Genomic DNA, 21,509 nt, shown 5'->3' with positions numbered 1-21,509 from the left:
CCTGCCATGAATTACTAATCCCAACGACGTCATCGCTGTATTCCCCGCATCATCAACACTTCTATACAGCTTCCAGAAGATCCATCTGCCTTGAACGTAGCCTTATTCAAAGAGTTCGTGCTACTGGAGAAAATAAAATGGCGAAAACATATCCCATTGGTACACGCAAAGAATGCGAACGTCTAGTCAAGGACTGGGGCTTCAAGCATGTCTTTACTTGGGCGGACGGAAGGTGAGTAACAGGAAACCATGGTTGTCGTGCTATGTACCTCTTAGTATCCTGATTCATGTTACAATTTTCAGCTTAGAAATTATTGTAAATAAGTTCTTGTTGATGCTAATACTGTCCTAGCAATGCCCACTATCCACCACACTCCCATGGCGGTGTCACCACCCATCTAATACGGCAGGGGACTCTGACAATCACCTACCCAGATGACAATGCTAAGTTGCATAATGGGGAGGTGAAAAAGGAGACGTTTGGGGTCGGTGCGAGACTGGATGTTCCAGCTGGCAAGTTACACGAGGTGTGGATTGGTGAGGATGGGTGCGAATATGTTATTGGTGAATAGGTATGAGCGGATGTGGGCTACGGCTTGTCCCTTACGGATCATGATCACTTGAGCGATGTGTTGTATTATGAGTTTGCTCTATTGTCTAATCTATAGACATTAACTGGTATCTCGTACGGCGTCCACCGAATTTTCCATATGTCCAATTCTTGTCATCTATGTTTTGGTTTCGAAATATATCAATCATTATTCGTGCTCATCTAGTGAGTAAATCGGAAATCAAGTCTGCAAGGCAATCAATTAGACATGTTACCAGTCAATCTTGCAGAAGGAAAACTCACCGCTTGTTTCCAAGGTCCTTATTAGCTGCCAGATATTCCTCCCTCTCTTCGCTGGACATGGCATTCCAACGAGCAGCGTTGTACCTAACAGCCACATTAGCATTGTAGTCATGGTATCGGAGAATTCGGTGAGCCATACTTGTTGCGCCAGATGTAATAAAACTTGGCTCCAATGAACAAAGCCATGCTGAACACGGACAAAGCGATCAGGACCTTATTACCCACCCGATAGTAAGGCTTGTCTTTTTCTTGGTAGATCTGCAAGGGGTGGTCAGAGATGAGTAATAATGCAAAGTTAGTGTTTTACTCACCTGACTGGCAATGATACTAGATGCTTGGACCATCATGTTGTATACTGCACTTGCAACAGTTCGTGTTCGGACCGATCCCGCGTTCCTAGACGTCATGGCCACAATGATCGCGTGGACGTAAGGCGCTCCAATCAATAGAGCGTTGATAATCCACCGCGCCCATCCACTGGCTCCATCAGGCAGAACTTCGAGCGCGATGAGCAAGACTAAGCACCAGAATTCGCTGACAACACCGAGAAGTAGCCGCTGGTTGAAGCGTTCTGAGATCCATGTCCAGAAAAGTAGGTTGATGATGAAGATGACATATGCGGGGATGGTCAGGAGGTTGGTTTCGAAGGTGCCGAACCCAAGCGACTTCAACTCCAGGGTAATGTAGTTGGTAGCAGGTGTGTTGGGAATCATCCATGTCAGGCCAAGCAGATAGATGGGCCACATGTCGTAGTCGCACAGAGCATGCCAAAGCATCTTCGGCGTTACCGCCTGACGGTTGTGCATGCTTCCCTTGCTGGGATCGTCACGGAGCACCCGGTTGACTAGGATCTTCTCCTCGCGCTCGTTGAACCAACCGTCTTTGCCGCGGAAGCCGCCTTTGGTCTGTGTGGGAGATGCAGGCATCCAGAATGCGGCGATGATTCCAATGATTCCCGTGATGAGGCCCTCAAAAGCGAACAGATAGCGCCAACCTCCAGTATAACCGTTGGAACCGTGAATGTGGAGAAAACCGAAAGCCAGAAAAGCGCCAACGATAGATGTGGCTTCGTATGAAACCCAGAAGTAACTCAACCGTTGCGGCAATTCTTTAGATTTGTAGAAGAAGGACAGGAAAAGGATAGTGTCGGCAATGCTAGTCGTTGTTAGGATTGTTCCCCTAGTAGGAAGGTGTAGGAAGACTTACAATCCTCCCTCTAGGCAGCCGAGAAGCGCTCTGCAGGCGAAATACCCGGCCCTGTTCTTGAGAAATGCCTGGAATGCTGCGACGAAACTCCAGGCGACCATTTGAATGGGAATCCAGCGATCTGGGCCGACCTTCTTAGACAGTAACTGCGAAGGAAGCTCAGAAAAGAGGAAAGTGAGGTAGAAAATTGTCTGTCCGGTATTGTAATCGTTCGTGGTCATTCCGAGGTCCCCAAGCATGCTGTCCGAGTTTGCTTGAACAATATTGCCTCTGTCAAGCTGAAGTGCGAAAAACGTAACACATGCGAAGGTACAAACACGGATGTCAATCTATTGCGCTTAGCTATTTTTCAACAGAAAGGCTTGGATGAATAGTAATCACCTTCCTAATCAGTTGTTTTTCTTCTTCTTCCGTCCATTCAAAATATGGATCCCAGCGATGCGCGCTCTCATATTCGGGAATAGGCTTGTAAAACCTAGGGTCTTCCGTCGTATCAAATGCGCAGTCAGTCACCTTTGCGACTCTGTGTTCCGAGTCCGTAAGTGAGGATGATGATGCCGATGATGTCGAGACATCAGGGTTCTTCTTGGTGTCCTCGTTCGCGGAGACCGTGTCCGCGGGGACTTCCTTGACGCCGTCTGTGGTCATCTCGCCTGTATAGCAAGGTGGTGAGAGGCAAAATAACAGAGACGGACCGGCTTCGGGTGGTTGAGCTCAAGAATCAACAAGCGACTCAGGGGACATCGGGCCTTTTTGACGTGTCCAGCACTGGTAGACGACTGTCGAGACTCATCACGCAATTTTCTGTTAAAGTGTCAGCACGATGGACTAGTTGTTAGCACGAGAGCTGTGGGTAGCTATACGTAGCCAATTGTCGTATGAGTGGGTAAAGTTCAGGCAACCTAGAACGTTGAGCGCATCGATGTGCGACAAGAAATGGTTGGCGGCATGGGGGCCAACGTCAACTACGGCCGAGAAACTGCTTAAGGGCTGATATGCCTGATTCAATGGCCGCATAATCTGATATGGCTTTACTTTCCGAGGTGCTTGTTAGTGCTAGAGACTTGACCGATCTTGAGCAAAAGTCCCGGCAGGGGATGTAATCACGCAAGGGGAGCATAACTGACGTTATGAGGAACAAGTAAGGTTAACGAACAAGTGCCGGGACAGAGATTAGCGGCTGCTCCAGATCTCCGCAGCTGATGCAAAGGGTCCAATAATAGCTGGCAGATTGTATCAGGTTCGCAAGAAATGCGATGTCACCATCGCATTGGCTTATGATGATATGCTTGGGGCTTGACATCGCAACATTATCTTTTCTGCTGATTGGCAAGGATACACGGCTTATGGTGGGGGAATCTGATACGAATAGTGTTTTCATCAAGTTTTTGAAGATCAGGATGAGCATTTTGGAGGTGGTAGATGCGGACATTTGACGCGATTCATCGCGACGAGGTAACAGTACCAGTACCACCTCACAATCTACTACACAGCAGAGTCAGTAAAGAGTATTACACAAATAATTCCGACCCAGCTCAAAACACATTAAGGATTTGTGGGATAAAGCCTTAGGCGGGGTATGAGTGTGGATTGTAAGTCGCCTTGCCGGCAAGCTTAATTGGGGCGAGTTGCGCGAAGCAACAGCACTATCACGCCATGCTTGGCCCGCTTGGTTAGCAGCAACCATTTTCTCTCCCCTCTTTCCCATGCACTACATTGACTGCATTAAATGCAGCAACGACCTCGACGCGAAGAGTGCCAGAGCCTATGTTGGAGTTAAGTGGACTTTAATGATTTATATCCGCAGATTATCCAAAAATAGTCAAGGGCATCTTTCCAGCCATTCACAAACTGTGCTGGGCTGCAGCCATGGCTCGGTTCGAAGTGAAACGATAATTGATAACCATAGCACTGACGTCTTAACTTTCTTGTATTATCATTGCACCATTGACATATCGGATCGGCGAGTCATGCTGGCTTACACTACTTTCCCGTGGCTCGCGTAACTACTTGTCCGAGTTCCAAGCATATCCGACTGCAGGCACCTCCTTGATACCTGACACCCGGAAAATGGCGTCAATCCATACCCCGCAGGAATTGCGTGACAAAAGACGGATATTCGGCATGGTGAGCAGAGTATATATGGGTGCAGGGTTCTGTGCAGGATGCATTCTGGAAATCACCACAAGAACAGCACAGCTGTCATAGTTGCACCTGCAGACATCTAACAATATGGCCCCATCTCTGGTTGAGGACACTCCTCTGTCGCTCCGGGCGGCACCTAAGTCCACGCTTAAGACCGATGCTGGTTTTAACAAGGAGAACGTGATTGGCTATGGGGAGGCCTACAAGCATGAGAACGAGCTCAAGGGCACTGAGAAGCAGCCGCCAGCTTCGTTTCCCAACTATCTTCCTGTCTGGGACAATGAAACAGAAAGGTAGCTTACACTACTCATATATTTATCTGGCTTCACTACTGACAGCTTAGATACCCTCCCCTCCAGCCCTTCGAACACTATGACCACGGAAAGGATGCCGATCCGACCTTCCCTGACCTCCTACCCAAGGACAAAGTCGAAGTAGATGACATTACACCTACCATTGGCACCGAGGTCCGCGGTGTCCAGCTGAGCCAGCTGAGCAAGGAAGGAAAAGACCAGCTGGCTTTGTACGTAGCTCAGCGGAAGGTTGTCGGTACGATCCCCCATCTGTAAGACGAGATGACCTTTCCATTAACAAACCCTACCAGCATTCCGCGACCAAGACTTCGCACATCTGCCTATCGAGAAAGCCCTAGAATTCGGCGGCTACTTCGGCAGACACCACATCCACCAGACCTCTGGAGCACCCAAGGGCTTCCCGGAGATCCACCTCGTGCACCGAGGTGCCGATGACAGGAGTGGAGCTGAATTCCTGTCCCAACGCACCAACACCATCACCTGGCACTCGGACGTGACCTTCGAAAAGCAGCCCCCTGGCACGACCTTCCTGTATATTCTGGACGGGCCATCAAGCGGTGGTGACACACTCTTCGCCGACATGGCACAGGCATACAGACGTCTATCGCCTGAGTTCCGTAAGAGACTGCACGGGCTGAAGGCAGTTCACTCTGGCATTGAGCAGGTCAACAACAGTCTGAACAAGGGGGGTATTGCTCGACGGGATCCAATTACTTCTGAGCATCCGATTGTTAGGACTCACCCAGTAAGTACCATACACTATACATCCTTCTTAGCTCGAAGCTAATAACATCATCTAGGTAACCGGAGAGAAAGCCCTCTTCGTGAACCCCCAATGTATGTATCACCATCACGTCACCCTTATACTCTACATGGATACTAACAAAAACAGTCACTCGCTACATCGTCGGCTACAAGAAAGAAGAGTCTGACTACCTTCTCAAGTTCCTCTACGACCACATTGCTCTCTCCCAGGATCTCCAAACTCGGGTCAGATGGCGTCCTGGAACTGTTGTCGTTTGGGACGTAAGTCTAGTCTCCCTATATACTCGACCAAGGATAGAAACCTAACGAATGCAGAACCGCGTTGTTACCCATTCTGCCCTCTTCGACTGGGAAGATGGTCAGAGACGCCACCATGCGAGAATCACCCCGCAGGCGGAAGCGCCGTATGAGACGCCGTACGAGGGTTAGCTGCATACGCTGACAATCTACGCTAACGAAGTGCACGATGGCAGCGGGACTGGCCTAGATATGATTTAAACTACAGAGCATGAATATACTAGGAGATTATTTTCAACTGGTGTGCAGTTGTTGTCCAGGACTTTCCCAATAGTAATAGTCTCCTCGATTAAACACATAGCAACACCACACTCATCGCCCCTCCCCTGTCACCGATCTCACCACTCAGCATAACAATCTTATCGCGAAGCGACTCATAATAACCACCTACTACCCAGAGAAAGCAGCAGACTTAGTAGACGCAGAATCAGCATCCCCAGGCGGATGAATCCTAATAGCCGGTGCCATACAAGTCCTAGTTCCCGTTCCCTCACCCGCACCCATCACATCGTCCATATGAAACGCCTCTGACTCGCGATGCGTTTCAGGATCGAGAATCCTTTCGGGATGATTGTCTGCAGTAGACAGGTTATTTTTGTTGTGAGTAGTAGCGGAAGTAGTAGTTGTAGGATTAGTTGATTGAGATGGATGAGGGACATGTTCGAGGTGTTCCCATGTGACGGTGTTGTTTTCGTCGGCGCTGGTGGAGAATGAGCGGGGAGGGTGGTGTGATGGGCATGAAGATGATGCTGGTGATGTTGGTGGCATTGTTGATGACGGTGGTGGATGAACCAGTAACTAGTGGGTTTGATAGGGGGCAAGTTGTAGTAGTGGTAGAGAGAGAGTGGTTCGATAGCGGTAGGTTTAGAGTGAGAGGGAGAGGGAGTGAGTATACTATGAACTCAGGATTCGGTCAGTATAACGTACATCTCCAACAACCTATAGAGTTATCTTACCTGCAACGAAGATATCACCTAGGGTAGAGTGAGTTCAATATACCTCAACTCTTCCTCCCGTAGAAAAAACCAAGGTAACTCTCTCCCTCTATCACCATTCACTACTCCCATCCGAAACAGGAAGGAACAAACACCCCCCCCCCACTACCATACCTCATCCATTCATATAGAGATACTATTATTTCCTCTCAAACCTCCACAACAACCCAACCCTCCACTCCCGAAACACCCTCGCCGAAGCCGGCAACATCGCATTCCTCGCCTCCAACACCTCCACCAATTCCCTATACGCTTGCTCCCCCGGAAGCCTCACCTCCTCAATCGCCAACGACTGGTTTCCTTTCCCCACCTCAGGATGCAAGATCTCCTCGACATTATCAACATGCTGGTAAAAGACCTTCATTGCGAGTTGTGCGGCGGTGCTGTGTGATGCGCTGGTCGTGGAGTAGCGGAGGGAGGGGTTGAAGGGCCATATCTATTCATTCCATTTTTAGTATATAGATATATATATATATATATGGGTTGTAGGAAGGGGTGGATATGGGGAGTGGAGGGGAAGCTTACGAGTAGTCCAGCTTTAGCTCCACAGTGGATGACGAATCTGCGGTAGCTTTCACGTTCAATGAGTTCGAGGAGTTGTGCGGTGAGGATGGTTTCGGGGGGGTGGGATTCCCAGGTCTCCTCTGGGGGGTCGTTGTCTTCGGAGGATGAGGTGGTGTTGGCGGACAGGCTGGTTTTGAAGAGTCGGTAGCCGTTGGCGATGGGGTCGGGGAGGCCGAGTTGGGTGGTGCAGGTTGTGCAGGTTAGGATTGTTGGTTCTGTGTCTGTGTCTGGTTGTGTTGATGTTGAGTCTTTGGGAGGGACCTATGAGGGAGGGAATTAGCCTTTGTACAAGAAAGAATTGTGTAGGTTGTATGAGAGGTATAACACGCTTGATTCTATCTACATTCAATTATCTTGTATGCTACGATCTACTAGACGATAGATGTACCTCTGCATAATCGCGTCGACTCCATCACTCTGGACCAAGACAACGGAGAAACAGCGAGGCGCAGTCTCAATCACAGCACCAGAGCATCCAAGCTACACTGACTCATGTTGAGACGACTATCGGATGAAATCCATCTGCGAGAGAGGATATCTTATCCCATAGCTACCCAAACACAAGCCACTGCACTCGTTCATGCCGGGCCATACAGACCGATCAAGACTCTATAGCTATAGGGCAATTGTATCGAAGGCCTCATCATTGACTGAAAAGGTCTCCTTCTTGTTGCCCATATCCCCACCCTCTATTACCGCCACAAAAAAGGACACAATTTTAGATATAAAATCCTTACCTTTGATTCCTCAACACCCAAACAATCCACCCCCTTCACCAAGAAACTCGTCACATCCACCAACACCGTCCCCTCCACCGCAACAAGCTGATTGCCTGCCCCATACCCCTTCACCACCGCATTGGGATCCTCCCCCTCTTTGTTCCGCTCCTCCTCCGGCGGATCCGGCTTATGACAATGCCAGAAATCCATCATCTCAGCCCAGTTCCCACTAGGAAGGTCTTTCCACACTTTACCGCCCTCCATTATGGGGTTATGGCACTTGACGCACCGCAGGCGTGTATGCGCGGACATGTCTGTCGCTGTCCAAGGAATAAACCCGTCATTTAGGGTGGTTTCGTCCTTGTGCAGGGACGTGTCATTATCGTCTACTTGCATGCGGAAGGAGTACTCGCTTTCGCCTTGTGTGGAGGGTGGCTGTTGTTGGAGGATGCGACGAGACGATTCGCTGACGCGCGCGGGGAGTTTGATTGTCTCTGAGGTTGGGGTGGGGTCATCTTGGTTGGTGTTGGATAGGGACGATGTTACAGTAACTGCGCGCCGCGAGTCGGAGAGGGTGATTTGGAGGTTAGACCGGGGGGTATTTGGGGGGACTGAGATGTAGAGGGTTAGTTGGCGGATGTTGGGGAGGAGTTCGGCGTGGAGGTGAAGGGGTGTTGCTGGGTTGGTTTGTGATTCATCTTGTAGTGATTGTGACATCGTTAGTTTGTCTCTCTATGGCTGTGTTAGTAGTTATTTGTCTGGCGAGCATGGATATTCTCAGTGTTGGTTATTTGGTTGTCTGGCTGAGGGAGGATATTTGGAGGGAAAGACAAAGAGGACCGCGGAGGTGGGGATGCAAAGGAGACAAACAAAACGCGCGCTCACGTGAGTGCTCCACTATTTCTTGCCTTAGGCAGAAATGGAACTACATCTTTAACATTCAGGGACACCGATGCGATAGTAACTGCAGAAATGATAATTTGCTGGAAAAAGGAACTAATGGCCTATCCCAGCTGAATGGCAATAGTAAAGTCAGGGATAATCACATGTTTCATTCCAGCCATGATTGAATGTAATCATTTCACGCCTTGATCCTTAGTGTATACTCACGACCCCAACGACTTATGAACATTCGGCTCCAAAGGAAACACCTGGTCCTCCTCCCTCACGTCTTTATAAACATGTTCCCAACGTGGCCTTAGCATTTCTGGGGTCTCCCAGCCATACTCTTCATCGCGCAGCCACAACCGGATCAAATGTCGCCTGCATTCACCATACATCTTAGCAAACGAACCCAACCAAGCAGTCAAGCTGGGGAACAGGAAATCAACATACTCATTCCCAGGCTCATCCACGAACCCATTCCGTGCATGAAAGATACTATGATTGTTAATATACTGGATATCACCCTTTTGAAAGTCTAGTGTAGCGCTATTCTCCTCAGCCAGGAAATGAAGCGCATCGAGAGCTTCAGCCTGGGCTTCAGTGAGGGGAGGAATGTCCGGTGAGCGAGGTTGAGCCTGGAAGCCGGTGAAGTAGCGACGGGCGTATTGCATGATGACGCGGTCCGGGGTGGATGCTGTGGCGGGCTGGTAGAAGAGGAGGGGACGGAGGGTGTAGGGGCGGGTTTTGTTGCCGAAGCTGGTGATATACATCAATGTATTGTCTCAATTGTGCGACACTAGAAGGAAAGACCTTACCCATCAAACGGCCAATCCTCCGACAGAGTATGAATCAGATCCGGACGCTCCCTTGCCAGGATATTATAGATCAGCCAACTACTAGCGATATAGCTCTCGCCGCCCTGGACCGACGGGTTGAGACAAATCAAGGAGATAATATCGCCGCCATCAGTATGGAAGACCTGTTTATCAGCCGTATTGGACGGGGCCCCTACATCCGCAGCATCTTTAGTGCGCGTCAGATCCTTGATATGCGAAATCACCAAGGACTTGCCGTTAGTGAAGTGCGGGTCCTGCTGGCGGCCACGGAGATTAGCCACGTAGGCAGAGACGCCGCAATAGATGATGATGTTCTCTTCGCGGGTGTATCTGTCTACGTTGAGGCCGCGGAGGATGAAGAAGCCTCGTCCTGTGTGGAGGTCTTTGGATAGGCTTCGTAGGTGGGTTTTGAGGTTGGGCAGAGGGAAGGTGGCTTGGTTGATGTGGCCTAGGGGGAGGTTGAGGGACTGGAAGGACTTCAAGGCGGTGTTTATCTCGTCAAGCTGAGCTTCGTTGAGATGGAAGATCCAGTCGGTTGAGTTGTTGATGTCCTTTCCGTGCCATACGAGAGATGACTTGAGTTCGGTGGGGAATCCGACTGGTAGGGTTGTGGGAAGATCTTCTGTGGCTTGACGTCGTTGGGAGCGGGATTTGTACTTCTCGTAGTCAGGAAAATATTGGATATCGGGCTGGGTGGGATGGGGCATGATGATGAGCTTGGTTGAGATTGTGCTAGTACTGGGAGAAGAGATGGGCTTTCCGTGGTATTTGACGAAGATACAGGTTGGTTCAGAAGGCTTTTTATAGATTCTTGTATATAAATCAAGCAGGGACAAGGGTTAGAAAGCATTAACGCTGGAAGAGCTTAGTGGCTGACGCGATAGGCCATTTTGATGGTGTACCTACTGGCACTCGCCAATGAAATGTCCAAAGGCCTCACTGCGCCCTACGACGACATGCTCCATACTGGGCTCTACCTGAACCAATGTGGAAGGTGACCCCGGGATATACTTTCCTACGCCAAATTGGAGGAATGAGTGACTTTCATTACACCCTAGCCCTAACTGTGGTTTTTACAACTATGAAAGTCGAAGTGCCGGTAATAAGTAACTGCCATGAAGTGAAAACAAAGCAAGGCTAATTAAAATGATCTTCCATTTCATTACTCTGCACAAAACCTATTCATTAATGCACATTTTCAAAGTACAAAAGAGCAGAGAGATATCAACCTCCAATAAGTATCAAATTTTCCTTCATTCGCCCACAAAACAACCAAATCAAACGAACCCACCCCAACCATTAAACTCCTCCCCAAACCTCACCGCCGCCTTCAGATAAAACTCATCCGCATCACCCCACGTAGCCGCACACTCCTTATACGCGCGCAGCGCCTTAACATAATGCGCATCAGTCGAATGCTCACTCTTGACCGCCCTCTTAGCAGTCCAATTCCAATCGCGTCCACCGAGCTCATACTTCCGAATACGGTCGAGGTCGATCTGCGGACGAAGCTGAGCAATGTAAACGCACAGCGTCATGAGCCACCACTGTCTGACCAGAGACAGCTGGAACTGGGGAGGGATGAGGGGCAGTAAGATGCGGACAGCGTGGCTGGTAGTCAGGATGTGGACGAAGAAGAAGTCGTATTGTTCGCTAGTGCGATCTGAGTGGGTGCCAGTCAGGATAGCGACAGCGACTTCCTGGCTCTCGCGGAACTGGGCGACGGGGTCCTGGATTTTCCAGGCGTTCCAGTGGTTGAGGAGAGCGGCTTCGCAGTCGCGGAAGATGATGTCCATGTTGTTGCCGCCGGGGGTGCCGAAGAGGCCGTTGAACTGTTTGTCGAGGCGGACTTTGTTGAGGATGTCGAAGAGGGAGGTCGACTGGTAGGATGATTCGGCCTGGGCGTAGGATGGATCATCCAGATATTTGTGGATCGCGCTGTAGCAGGTGGAAGTCATGGCTAGAGCCTCCATTGCTACTTCGCGGCTGGCGAATTCGAAGGCGTATGCCAGGTGGATTAGGGGATGGCCGACTGTGTGGGTTGGTTAGTGAGATGTTTTGATTGGGATGCTTGCTTGCTCGACGTACGATCAGCGATGAGAGAGTTGAAGATCGGCTCTTTTCCGGAGAACAGATACTCGTTGACGACTTGCTTCCAATCGTAGGACTGGCGGACGAGTTCATCCTCAAAGAAGTCCACAAAGGCGCGTTGATACCTGATTTAACATTAGTAGCTGCATATTATTATTGAAACTGTAGAATAAGCCATACTCTCTGCATCCCAGAAAATCTCTCCAATCAAAATCACTGATTTCCCCAGGAGCATCAGTCCAAGGTTCCAGATGCGTAGATTCCGCCTCATATACACGATGCAAGTCATCTGCATCAGCACCTTGCATGAAAGAGGAGCTCAGAATCTATGCATATTAGCAGCATTCAAACCAGTAAATGGGAGTCAACTTACATGCGGGGCATGATTATGAAATTTTCGATCATTGTACAATATGGCATGGTTCGCATGATTCAATTTCAGCAGATGTTTCAGCGCGCGCGCGGGCTTCTCATGGGCTGTATCAATTTCCTGGATCTTCACAGGAGGCAGCGCGAATAGCACGCGGTCCCCGAAGGGCAGCAACTTGCTGATCTGAGGTAGAAAGGAGAACATGGTTACTCTGGTCGAGACGGAGACTAGGGACTAACGACAGCTTAATCGCTAGGCACGGGCGACCCGATCTGTTGACGAGCCGTTGGAGCGGCCGGTCTTGGCGTTGAGATCGGGCGGTTTTCGAGGGCGCCGAGAGACAACTCGATGAATGACTTGACAAGTAGATGCACGCTTCAAAACCGTGAAGATCGGCAGAGTAGCAGCCTTATCGGTCTTATCAACTTCAGATCAGCTCTGATAATCGCGTGAAGAGAAGCACGAGGCGTGCACGAGGTCAACAAAGAGCAGGTGAGCCGAAGTGTGGGGAAAAGAGGAGCGGTTATCTGGAGTTGTTGGGATCGGCCCATCTCCCGCCTCTGGATATGACGCAATTCATGCTGCATTCACCGGAGATGGCTGCCACCAGTGAATCGAGTGAATGACTATTCAGGCTAAACTCTAGTATGCTCCATGACGCCGTGTTATATACAAAAAAGGTTCCAGAAATGCCTGAGCACCTGTGCTCGGGCCTTTGTTCATCAGTTTCGCCCATATGCTCCCTTATTTCTCATGAAAGTTGCTAGGCACCACAACTTCTTCTCCGCCTTCACCGGGGGCTACCTGGCCACTGATGATATCTACATCCATCCGCGGCCCGGTGAAGTTCTTACGTCCGTCCACAAACCATTGGAAAATCGACACCAGGAAAACGATGCCAAACACGGCTACACAGTAGTCTAGAGTAGACCCGTTAGCAACTTCGTAAAGTGGGTACCGGATGAAAAACAACTTACTCATGTTGCTTCCAGTTGCAGGATAGTCAGGGGGGAAGAGGAAAAGCACGGTCGTGAGAGAAACGTAGGCTAGCGAGATCTATTCAGGAAACATGTAAGTATTTTGTGAATCGGTAGTTACCAAGTCAGACGTACCAAGTTTGCAATCCAGCCCACAACGTTGGGCAGAACAAAGGACCTCTCCGGTAGCATCTTCCGGCCGCGAATGCAGTTCACTGCGATAGGGATGCCGTACGCTATATCAAGCATGACCACTGATGCAGATACAATAGCGTTGAATGCACTATTAAGGTTAGCATACCGCAAGATGTATTATTGCCCTTTTGTAGTTTACGTACCTTGACGAGCCAAGGAAAATACACCCGAAAATGATGACGAGGATGTTGGTAAGGTACAATGCATTCAGAGGAACCTCAAGCTTGGTGTGCACCTTGCTGAAGAAAGGAGAAGCGGGGAGACCGCCATCTCTTGCAAAGGCGTAGATCATACGACTGCTGGTCGTCATGATCGTGATAGCGGCAAAGAGAACACACACGAGAGGGAAGCTTAAGCATGTCAGTAAATGCAGGCCGACATCTTAGGAACAACTTACACGAGAAGGCAAATAGCACCGGCGTTGTTTTTCGTCGCATTCACGAAAATTTGCAGCAAAGGCGTGGCCGCGGAGTTGATATCTTCGTAGATGTTTCCAGCCACAAAGAGGAGAACGATCAAGAAGATTGTGCCAGTAAAGGTTCCAATACCGACGCAACCGATCATGATCTTGGGCCCTACCACCGAGGGGTTTGGAATTTCTATGCATGCTTAGTATGCGACGAGGCCGGTGGTATTTGGCAGATTTACCTTCGATCATGTGCGCGACACCGTCCTTATAGCGGTTAGTACCAGGATGCATAGTAGAGCTCGGAAGACTTACAAAGCCTGTGAGACCCAGTCCTCCTTGAAGGAGCTAGATGGTATGAGTAACAATCTTTACACAGAATTTAGGTAGTGAAACATACTCCGAGCAGCCAAGCAAGTCCATCAGGCCCTAAGAAATGTTAGCCTTGACCGATCAATAAGGGGTGTGGTCTGCCTTACATCCTGTTTCGTTGATGAATTCGCCGAAGACGAACCTATTGAATCAGCAACACGTCTAATGGAAGTCAGCTAACGGCATTACTCACTCGCCAGAGTTGTAGTTGGGCGACGAGCATGCTAGCAGGGTGATGCAGATTATAGTGAACCCGGTAAGGGACCAGATAACTAAAGACACGTCAGCTTTAGATCGATATCCCCAGACGGACAATTCTACTTACAGGCACCCTTAGTAACCTTGGGAAGGAGTGAGCCCATGAAGGCGTTGATGAGGAATGCAATAACGTTATAGGCGATGTAGATGAGGAACTGATGCCAGCGTTGCGACACATATGACTGTTGGGCTGTGAGTAAAGTGTTCGGGTCTAAAAGCCAGCAAAGGACTTACGGGATGCATCAACGAGATGACACCCAAGATCAGTTCACTTCCGAGAAGACCACCAGTTGCAGTCAAGGCAACCTGTAAGAATTAGCAGCTGCATGCACAAATAAGTCTTGTACACATACCCAACCAGTCACGTTCGCCCATCCTGTAATCCACGAGAGAAGGGGCATCCATCTTTCCCAGGAAACTTTCATCTATCGTCAGCAAGGAAGTGATATCGAACAGGTTATGGAAAACCTACTAACTGTAGAGGAAGAATAGTCAGCACCGTATCGAAATAGTCATGGAGTATGAATCAAGAATACTCACCTGCAACCCAATGGTATTGTCCACCAGCACTAACCAAATTAGTCCAAACCTCAAGAAGCACAACCAGAAACACCTACGTAGGATAGGCCGATAAGAACTCGGCAAGGGAAGCCGACATGCAAAGATTACAGACACCAGCCGTGATCAACCCTAGAGAAGACAGGAGTTAGCCGTAGGATCTCACCTACTACCGACACGATCAAAGCAAGAAACATCTCCGCCATGCAGACAAGAAGCAGGGATGAACCCAAAGCACCAATGACTTACCCCAGATGACACTAACGCAGCCACCAGACGGCAGACTGAGAGATAGACTGGCGGACAGAGCGGTCCATGACTGCGTGCAGACTTAATTAGCTACCAACTTCCTGGTGTGGCCTAGTACCAGAGACGGTCTCTTATCGACATCAAGCGGAGGCGTTGATTTGCCGACATACATTTAGAATGGCAAACGCTAAACCCAACATTGACCTGCATCAACCACAACCATCCGTCAGTAGTGGTCCACGTGAAAGGTAGATCAGCAGCAACAGCAGCATGGGAGAGGCAACATACAGCATTGAGAAATTGCGGTTCAGTTCGGCCTTGTGGCCCATGGCCGCCAACTGGGCGTCATCATCTCCCCGAAAGTCTTTCATGGTGGGACAGGGTGTATCAATTGTCAAGTATGTGCTACCAGGGAAACTAGACAGGTTCAAGGGAGAGTCCAAGAGAGAGGATTAAGGGGAGGGAGGAAAGAAGAAGAGGGAGGGAGGGAGGAGGAGGAAGGGTAATGATGAATAAAGAGAGAGAATGTAGGGAATTCCGTGGGAAAATAAGAGAGAAGGAGAGCACGTCAGCCCAGTGAGGATGAACGGCGACAGCGGAAATGGGAGGAAGGGAGGGAGGGGTGGTCACGGAACAAGGCTTCCACGCCCAAGCCCGTCATTACGATGAATGCCATCCCATCCATTATCCACCGGGATTATCGCAGCTCAATCTGGGAGGGAGCAACAATGAGCCCCGAGGTATGGGAAGCCAAGGGCAGCTCTGGCTGGTCGAGGAACAGCGAAATTGCGGGGAGGGAATCGCAGTGGCGGAGATGCTCCGTCGACTGTTACCTAATGGATATGGGGTAATATCAAACAGGTACAACGTTCACTGCAGAGAACTACCAGTCAGTTCCAGCCTTACTTGCTTCTCAACCCACCATGGGACTGAATTGATAAGAACCCCCTGGGTGCGACTCAAGTTGATTCGTGCACGGCGCCGAAGTCGAAACGCCGACCGCCAGTCAGATTCGAGATGGTGGAGGATGGGCTGCTGGAGAAGGCCGGAGTCTAACCGGGTTTGGGTGACGGAGACGAAGCTTATTTGGCCGGTGAAACATGGATGGCAAAAGACGTGCTCCGATTCCAGCAGAGATAAGCTCCCGCATCAGGTTTAGATATCTCATAGTTATTATGCCCCATGATGAGAATGTGGCAACACTGATTATTAGGGCAGCCATTGACTCACGGGAGTCAAACGATCTTTTATCAGGAACCGATAAGAAGATAAGTCCCATCCCCATATTGTCTCCTTTATACCCAAGATATTAGCTGATTATCTTCCCTTCACAGCAAAACTAATACCCATCGCTAACTGGAATACAAGGGCCCCCCTAAACCTATTCGGGTTAACGCATTCGGATCCCGACGTTATGAAGCACGCGGGCTGCATGCAGTTTCTGCCTGCATTCTGGAAAGATTAATTATTTGGATCGTAGCATGAATGGTACAATAACATCATAATCTCTTCTCACATGATATGCAGTCATAACAGCTATGATATATGTATAGTATGTACACCAGCCCTCCAGATGGCCGCATATTATGACGCATAATGCAGGTCACCTGGTGGCACTAGGAATCAATCGTCCAGATCTTCTTCCTCATCATTTAGACACCCCATCCTGCGCCAAATGGTCAGTACGGATGATGTAGTCTTCATCACCGCCGTTGGCTACTCCATCCTCATCATCCTCGCCAACATCCTCGTAGCCTCGCACCGCGCCCCGGTCGGCTGTAGGTCCGTCCAAAGACGAATCCGAGTCGCCGTTCGGCATCGCCACGAGCTTGTTCTTCGACTTGCCGCCTGTTCCTGCAGGACTCTTCCCCTTGCCCTTTCCACTAGTCGACTGGCCACTGGGAACTTGCTTGCCTTTACCCTTTCCGGAGTCGTGGGCATGCGAGTCTCCGTTGGTGGTGGGCCCGTCCATACTGAACTCCAGTTGGTCACCGGCTTTGAGTGCCTCCAGCACTTCTTCAATAGTTTGGGGCGCGGAATTGCCCGACTCCTGCTTCTGCTTATCAACCGATTCGAACGTCTGTCGGATCCGCTCGAAATGTTCCAGTTCCTTGGCACTGCACCGCTGTTAGAGCTGCAAAGCATGAAGATAAAGGGATCAGTGGCGGTAACTTACCTAACACTAGGAACCAGCTCATCCTGTGCTTCCTTGAAGTCATCCTCCGTGACCATCACCGCGACATCCTCCGGCGTTGCCAAATGGTCGAAGAAGTACGCCGTGCTGACCGGCTCTCCAGGTAGTTGCTTGATCTTTTCGTCAACAGCCGTAGCCTTGCGCGTAATGGCCTTGAGCATAGCATCCGAGCACAAGGCGTACAAATCTGCACCCGTGTAGGTCAGAGGCAGCCGGTCGGCGACTCTGCGGAGCGACAGATCCGGCGACAGTGTGAACTTCCTCGTCAGAGCCTCTAGAATAGTAGATTGCTTCTCATGGGTATCGGAGACACCAAGATAAAGCATCTTATCGAACCGACCAGGACGAAGAAGTGCTGTGTCAAGGAGGTCGGGTCGGTTGGTAGCACCAATGACAAAGACTCCACCGCTATTTTCCTCGCCTCCATTCATACCATCAAGCTCCGCGAGAAGTTGACTGACAATGCGGTCCATGACACCGCCGCTATCTCCTTGATTGCCGCGCTTAGGTGCGACCGAGTCCAGTTCGTCGAAGAACACGACACAAGGCCGGGCATCCCGAGCCCGCTGGAAAACTCGACGTACGTTCGCTTCAGACTCTCCAATGTACATGTTAAGAAGCTCCGGTCCCTTAACGGAGAAGAAGTTCAAAGAGAACTCGGTGGCGATAGCCTTGGCGAGCAATGTCTTTCCAGTACCTGGAGGTCCGTAGAATAGGATACCACTTCGCTTCTTCATGCCCTTGGCGAACAGCTCAGGTCGCTCGAGCGGTAGCTGAATGGTTTCAATCAAAGCATCCTTGACGTTGGTCAAACCACCCACATCGTCCCAGCTGACATTGGGAATCTTCGGTGCGCCGATAGAATCGGCAAAGTTCTTTCTGGCGGCATCAACTGCAGCATCGAAGTCAACCTTCGTAACTCCTCGTGCTGCGTCCCCGCCGGAGACCAGCACATCTCTGACGCTGACAGCCTGGCCAGCATTCTTGCTTGCCAGTTCTGCCAACTTCTCGAGACGCGCCGTCCGCGCGGCTGAGGCTCGCTCAACAACGTCCACCAAGTCTCCCGCAACGAGAGCAGCAGTCTTCAGCGCCACAGTGGACAGGTCAACATCCGGCGATGTTTTGATGCCACGCTCGGTGACTGCATTGCGCAGAATCCCCTCACGTTCTTTTTCCTCCGGGGCAGTCATCTCAAACTCATGCGTAAACATGCTACGAATGCCTTCGGGGATCTGTTCGACATCCGTGGTGGTCGCGATCACGACTCGCGCATCCGCCACAATATCAGCCATCGCCGAGATAATACGGTCTGCAGTCAAGACTTCAATATGCTTGATCAGAAGTGCCGTACATTCCGGTCCACAGTGGAAAGCGCGCTCTGCTCTGGCCTTCAAATATGCTTCGGTCTTCACGTCACCTCCATTCGCGCCACCTTCGGTCAAAATATCGTATGCATCGATGGGGAATGTATGAAGACCAATGTCAGCACAAGCCCGGTTTGCGATAGTTGCCTTGCCGATATGCCTCTGTTGAGACCTGATCAGAATGACAACAGGTTTCATGCCGAGCTGGATTGCACGGGGGCTGGTTGCCACTGCCATCAAGTCTCGAATGCGCTGCTGCAACGGAGGAATGAACGACTGTGGAGTTTCTGTGATAAGACCATGCGGAGTCGGAGCGTCGTTGGCGGCCCGTGGAACTGCCTTGACTCCAAGCCAGTATTCCCATCCGTTGTTGATAGTGCCTGGTACCCTGCTGACATCACTACCCGCCTGCACCATTCTGGTAGTAGCTGAGTCGATAACAGCGACACCTCCCCACTGATTCTCGGACCCATCCTGTTCACTGGACGTGCTAGGGATGACCTGCCCAACACGGAACCAGGCGACGCCCACTTTCTTGGATGCAGTGTTGTTAGTATCAGTAACCTGGCCCAGACGATTAGTCAGATCATCATCTTGAGCACCAGTGTCACCACCCGTTGTTACAGGGAAGACAGCTCGACCGAGTCCCTCGTCCACGCTGATTCCCACAAGATCACCACCCTTGAGTAGTCGTCGCTTCGATTCAGAATATTGCTTGAGTCCAGCAAACAGGGCCGGTTGGAGAACACGGTCCATAGACAGCGGAGTAGACACTTTAAGCAACGTTACTTCCTTCGCCAAAGGTGGGCTCCGCACGACACTGGATTTCACCTGGTGCAGGAGACCAGGTTTGACTCCATTGGCCCCAGCAAAGGTGATCGGGGAAATACGTAGATATTTCGGGTTCTCAAGGTTGTTCAAGAGCAGAGGCGGGACGAAGACGGAAGGAGTCAAGCGCGTTGGCGCACGCTGGGAGATGCTCGACCGTCGCTCGCCAGACTGGTTAATCGAATACCGAGGCTTAGCCGATGGGAGGCCTGGGAGTCCGTATATCTTAGCAGCACGCCAATTTCCAGAGTCCTCCTCTTGTTCGTTGAAGCTTCCGAGCTTGATAGAGGCGAACATGTTCAGCTGCGGCTCTTCGGTGGCCTCAATCCTGACCCAGTCTCCTGAGAAACAGCCAATCTTCGCAAGTGTACTAATATCCACAAAGATGAAGGATTCGGTATCATCATCTTCCCGTGGCCTGGGGTGGAGAAGGTCGCTCGATACCCTCCGAAGCAGACCTTCTGCCTTGAAAACTTTCCCACCGTTCGTTTTCCCAGGACGCATGGTCGTGGAGGTGAAGTTAGACGCCACGGAGCCAGGAGTATGTGTACCGTCTCCACGGCGACCACCTGCCCGGGGTGTGGCAGCAGTCATCGCGGACATGACACCAGATGGCGGTTGAGGTAGCTCAGGAGCAGCAAGAGAGATCATGTCGTCCAGAGAGTCGTCCGATGTGTCGCTTGCATTTCCTGACCCTTCCGTCTCTGACTCATCCGCCGTTGATGTAGCCTCAACCTCTGTGCTGCTCTCCACCGGCTTATCTTCCGCGGCGGAGTAGAACTGTTCGTTGGACGTGTCATCGGCCTCGTCTTCCGCGACTTGCTTCAAGAGACCCGAGCTCGATCGTAAGCTTCGCTGCGACCGATGGCCCTGTGGCCGTGCCTGAATCAAAACCACTTTGGTGGTCGGCATCAGCAGGCCCTGAGAAACCGGCTCGCAGTATGAGATGCGCGCAGGCGGAGACGGAGCATAGGTGATGGGATGGGGCGGTAGTGGAAGGGGTAGTACATCGCCAGTATGCACCACCTTCTCGGCTCCCAAAGCATGCCGTACAGCAGCCGTCAGCCTGTCTTCTGTCTCCGCGACCACCTTCTTCGACTGCTTCTTAGCATCGAGACCACCTTTCCCTCCCTTTGCCCAATGCCCATTAGGTCCATTCTGACTAGGTGTAAAACCTCCACCGAACTTATTCTGCACATCGTCGTGGTTGCGAAGAAGATTCCGCTCCACGGTCACGTAGATGGTGTCCAAAGGTAGAGGCGCAACATCCAACAGCTGGATCTCAATGGGACGTTGTGCTTGGAGGGTATGACGGGTGGGATCAAGCTTGCTCAAAGCATCGGTAAATGGCTGCAGAGAAGTCGCCGAGTGTGGAAAGAGGACAGTGTTATGAGGGAGCGGCGACTGGGAAGAGCGTTCTTTAGACTGCGGCCGAACGGGAATGATAGTCCAGGCTAGATCCTCAACTGCGTTGGAGCCCGGTAGGAACGGCGAGATGGCGATGTAGTGGATGTCCGTTTCCTTTCCAATTCCTTCTACAATGCCGGTGAGTTACAAGTCAGCGGTGTAGTACAACCCTCGTGCGGTCATGTTTCCCTTACCGATAGTGGAGTTGTGGAAGAGGTCGCCAGCCAGATCCTCGGACACAACCCCGACATTCCCGCGCAGCTGGGGATCGAGCGAGAGGCGGGCAGAGATGGGTGCCCGGTTGCGCATCCGTCGTCTCACTGCATTCCGTCTCCGCCGCCTGGGCTGATCTGAATTGTTGAGGTCACGGTGTTCAAGGTCCATGATCGGAGGCGCTGGTCAATTGCCGTGTGCTTGGGCGGGGAGTGATGGGTGTCTTTCCGCGACACAAGATAAGGTGAGGGGGAAACGGGGAATTGCCACACAGAGAATGAAGAAGTGGTCACATTCCTCGCCCAGTAGCGACTCAAGAGAATGGAAGGAAATGGAAGAGAAAGTCACGGAGGGGACTAGTGCAGAGGAAGAGAGAAGCGGAGAGGCGCGACACAGTCCGGGGAGAACGACGAGGCCGCAGCTGCTGCTACTGTTGCTCGGCACCGCC

The 21,509-nt window shown here is 50.9% G+C and overlaps 10 protein-coding genes across 10 annotated transcripts; 4 read left to right on the top strand and 6 right to left on the bottom strand.

The window, feature by feature from the left end:
* Nucleotides 1-50: 50 nt before the first annotated feature.
* Nucleotides 51-798, top strand: BDQ94DRAFT_109334 (uncharacterized protein). Its single transcript, XM_026763535.1, has 2 exons — nt 51-232; nt 353-798. Exons 1-2 carry the CDS (start codon nt 138-140, stop codon nt 570-572), a joined length of 315 nt encoding a protein of 104 aa, XP_026620793.1. The 5' UTR covers nt 51-137; the 3' UTR covers nt 573-798.
* Nucleotides 663-2,707, bottom strand: BDQ94DRAFT_184320 (putative transporter; the record flags this gene model as incomplete). Its single annotated transcript, XM_026774622.1, has 6 exons — nt 663-797; nt 854-937; nt 993-1,111; nt 1,165-2,008; nt 2,060-2,388; nt 2,441-2,707. The coding sequence occupies 6 exons, from the start codon at nt 2,705-2,707 to the stop codon at nt 773-775; spliced, it is 1,668 nt and encodes a 555-aa protein (XP_026620792.1). The 3' UTR covers nt 663-772.
* A 1,072-nt stretch (nt 2,708-3,779) lies between these two features.
* BDQ94DRAFT_153258 (uncharacterized protein) lies at nt 3,780-4,245 on the top strand. The gene has a single exon (XM_026768114.1). The coding sequence runs from the start codon at nt 3,850-3,852 to the stop codon at nt 4,063-4,065; it is 216 nt and encodes a 71-aa protein (XP_026620791.1). The 5' UTR covers nt 3,780-3,849; the 3' UTR covers nt 4,066-4,245.
* Nucleotides 4,246-5,885, top strand: BDQ94DRAFT_153256 (TauD/TfdA dioxygenase family protein). The gene is made up of 6 exons (XM_026768113.1): nt 4,246-4,497; nt 4,548-4,753; nt 4,809-5,263; nt 5,319-5,355; nt 5,411-5,544; nt 5,599-5,885. The coding sequence occupies exons 1-6, from the start codon at nt 4,292-4,294 to the stop codon at nt 5,710-5,712; spliced, it is 1,152 nt and encodes a 383-aa protein (XP_026620790.1). The 5' UTR covers nt 4,246-4,291; the 3' UTR covers nt 5,713-5,885.
* A 260-nt stretch (nt 5,886-6,145) lies between these two features.
* On the top strand, nt 6,146-6,739 carry BDQ94DRAFT_153255 (uncharacterized protein). The gene is made up of 2 exons (XM_026768112.1): nt 6,146-6,481; nt 6,537-6,739. The coding sequence occupies exons 1-2, from the start codon at nt 6,291-6,293 to the stop codon at nt 6,556-6,558; spliced, it is 213 nt and encodes a 70-aa protein (XP_026620789.1). The 5' UTR covers nt 6,146-6,290; the 3' UTR covers nt 6,559-6,739.
* BDQ94DRAFT_184313 (HECT-type E3 ubiquitin transferase) lies at nt 6,715-8,659 on the bottom strand (the record flags this gene model as incomplete). Its single annotated transcript, XM_026774621.1, has 3 exons — nt 7,877-8,659; nt 7,101-7,400; nt 6,715-7,011 (listed from the first exon to the last, which is right to left on the bottom strand). Exons 1-3 carry the CDS (start codon nt 8,573-8,575, stop codon nt 6,715-6,717), a joined length of 1,296 nt encoding a protein of 431 aa, XP_026620788.1. The 5' UTR covers nt 8,576-8,659.
* A 177-nt stretch (nt 8,660-8,836) lies between these two features.
* BDQ94DRAFT_184311 (TauD/TfdA family dioxygenase) lies at nt 8,837-10,544 on the bottom strand (the record flags this gene model as incomplete). The annotated part of the gene is made up of 4 exons (XM_026774620.1): nt 8,837-9,121; nt 9,194-9,499; nt 9,559-10,389; nt 10,486-10,544. 4 exons carry the CDS (start codon nt 10,542-10,544, stop codon nt 8,965-8,967), a joined length of 1,353 nt encoding a protein of 450 aa, XP_026620787.1. The 3' UTR covers nt 8,837-8,964.
* A 171-nt stretch (nt 10,545-10,715) lies between these two features.
* Nucleotides 10,716-12,591, bottom strand: BDQ94DRAFT_153253 (questin oxidase family protein). The gene is made up of 4 exons (XM_026768111.1): nt 12,044-12,591; nt 11,851-11,996; nt 11,668-11,795; nt 10,716-11,611 (listed from the first exon to the last, which is right to left on the bottom strand). The coding sequence occupies exons 1-4, from the start codon at nt 12,242-12,244 to the stop codon at nt 10,857-10,859; spliced, it is 1,230 nt and encodes a 409-aa protein (XP_026620786.1). The 5' UTR covers nt 12,245-12,591; the 3' UTR covers nt 10,716-10,856.
* BDQ94DRAFT_153247 (GABA permease GabA) lies at nt 12,592-15,852 on the bottom strand. The gene is made up of 18 exons (XM_026768110.1): nt 15,344-15,852; nt 15,226-15,259; nt 15,056-15,125; nt 14,866-14,938; nt 14,789-14,817; nt 14,602-14,666; nt 14,483-14,554; nt 14,316-14,430; nt 14,184-14,262; nt 14,098-14,132; nt 14,019-14,047; nt 13,934-13,966; nt 13,861-13,885; nt 13,610-13,811; nt 13,356-13,562; nt 13,153-13,300; nt 13,018-13,096; nt 12,592-12,960 (listed from the first exon to the last, which is right to left on the bottom strand). The coding sequence occupies exons 1-18, from the start codon at nt 15,424-15,426 to the stop codon at nt 12,785-12,787; spliced, it is 1,554 nt and encodes a 517-aa protein (XP_026620785.1). The 5' UTR covers nt 15,427-15,852; the 3' UTR covers nt 12,592-12,784.
* Nucleotides 15,853-16,535: 683 nt separating this feature from the next.
* pex6 (AAA family ATPase peroxin 6) lies at nt 16,536-21,324 on the bottom strand. Its single transcript, XM_026763534.1, has 3 exons — nt 21,043-21,324; nt 17,232-20,976; nt 16,536-17,172 (listed from the first exon to the last, which is right to left on the bottom strand). Exons 1-3 carry the CDS (start codon nt 21,230-21,232, stop codon nt 16,704-16,706), a joined length of 4,404 nt encoding a protein of 1,467 aa, XP_026620784.1. The 5' UTR covers nt 21,233-21,324; the 3' UTR covers nt 16,536-16,703.
* Nucleotides 21,325-21,509: the final 185 nt, after the last annotated feature.

The sequence above is a fragment of the Aspergillus welwitschiae genome (assembly GCF_003344945.1).
Source record: "Aspergillus welwitschiae strain CBS 139.54b unplaced genomic scaffold BDQ94scaffold_53, whole genome shotgun sequence".
In the NCBI taxonomy this organism is placed as follows: domain Eukaryota; kingdom Fungi; phylum Ascomycota; class Eurotiomycetes; order Eurotiales; family Aspergillaceae; genus Aspergillus; species Aspergillus welwitschiae.
This window is presented reverse-complemented; position numbering and strand designations above follow the sequence as displayed.

Excerpts from the sequence above, each read along its gene's own strand:
- BDQ94DRAFT_153247 (XM_026768110.1), bottom strand. The coding sequence starts at position 15,426 with ATGAAAGACTTTCGGGGAGATGATGACGCCCAGTTGGCGGCCATGGGC. Across the intron at positions 14,431-14,482 it reads TCATCTCGTTGATGCATCCC|TCATATGTGTCGCAACGCTG; the intron begins GTAAGTCCTTTG and ends ACAGCCCAACAG. Across the intron at positions 13,301-13,355 it reads ATTTTCCTTGGCTCGTCAAG|TGCATTCAACGCTATTGTAT; the intron begins GTACGTAAACTA and ends TAACCTTAATAG.
- BDQ94DRAFT_153256 (XM_026768113.1), top strand. The coding sequence starts at position 4,292 with ATGGCCCCATCTCTGGTTGAGGACACTCCTCTGTCGCTCCGGGCGGCA. Across the intron at positions 4,498-4,547 it reads TGGGACAATGAAACAGAAAG|ATACCCTCCCCTCCAGCCCT; the intron begins GTAGCTTACACT and ends CTGACAGCTTAG. Across the intron at positions 5,545-5,598 it reads GAACTGTTGTCGTTTGGGAC|AACCGCGTTGTTACCCATTC; the intron begins GTAAGTCTAGTC and ends TAACGAATGCAG.
- BDQ94DRAFT_109334 (XM_026763535.1), top strand. The coding sequence starts at position 138 with ATGGCGAAAACATATCCCATTGGTACACGCAAAGAATGCGAACGTCTA. Across the intron at positions 233-352 it reads TTTACTTGGGCGGACGGAAG|CAATGCCCACTATCCACCAC; the intron begins GTGAGTAACAGG and ends ATACTGTCCTAG.
- BDQ94DRAFT_153255 (XM_026768112.1), top strand. The coding sequence starts at position 6,291 with ATGAGCGGGGAGGGTGGTGTGATGGGCATGAAGATGATGCTGGTGATG. Across the intron at positions 6,482-6,536 it reads GGGAGTGAGTATACTATGAA|CTGCAACGAAGATATCACCT; the intron begins CTCAGGATTCGG and ends GAGTTATCTTAC.
- BDQ94DRAFT_153258 (XM_026768114.1), top strand. The coding sequence starts at position 3,850 with ATGATTTATATCCGCAGATTATCCAAAAATAGTCAAGGGCATCTTTCC.
- pex6 (XM_026763534.1), bottom strand. The coding sequence starts at position 21,232 with ATGGACCTTGAACACCGTGACCTCAACAATTCAGATCAGCCCAGGCGG. Across the intron at positions 20,977-21,042 it reads CTTCCACAACTCCACTATCG|AAGGAATTGGAAAGGAAACG; the intron begins GTAAGGGAAACA and ends CCGGCATTGTAG. Across the intron at positions 17,173-17,231 it reads GAGCTGGTTCCTAGTGTTAG|TGCCAAGGAACTGGAACATT; the intron begins GTAAGTTACCGC and ends ACAGCGGTGCAG.
- BDQ94DRAFT_153253 (XM_026768111.1), bottom strand. The coding sequence starts at position 12,244 with ATGTTCTCCTTTCTACCTCAGATCAGCAAGTTGCTGCCCTTCGGGGAC. Across the intron at positions 11,997-12,043 it reads TTCATAATCATGCCCCGCAT|ATTCTGAGCTCCTCTTTCAT; the intron begins GTAAGTTGACTC and ends TAATATGCATAG. Across the intron at positions 11,796-11,850 it reads GATTTTCTGGGATGCAGAGA|GTATCAACGCGCCTTTGTGG; the intron begins GTATGGCTTATT and ends ATGTTAAATCAG.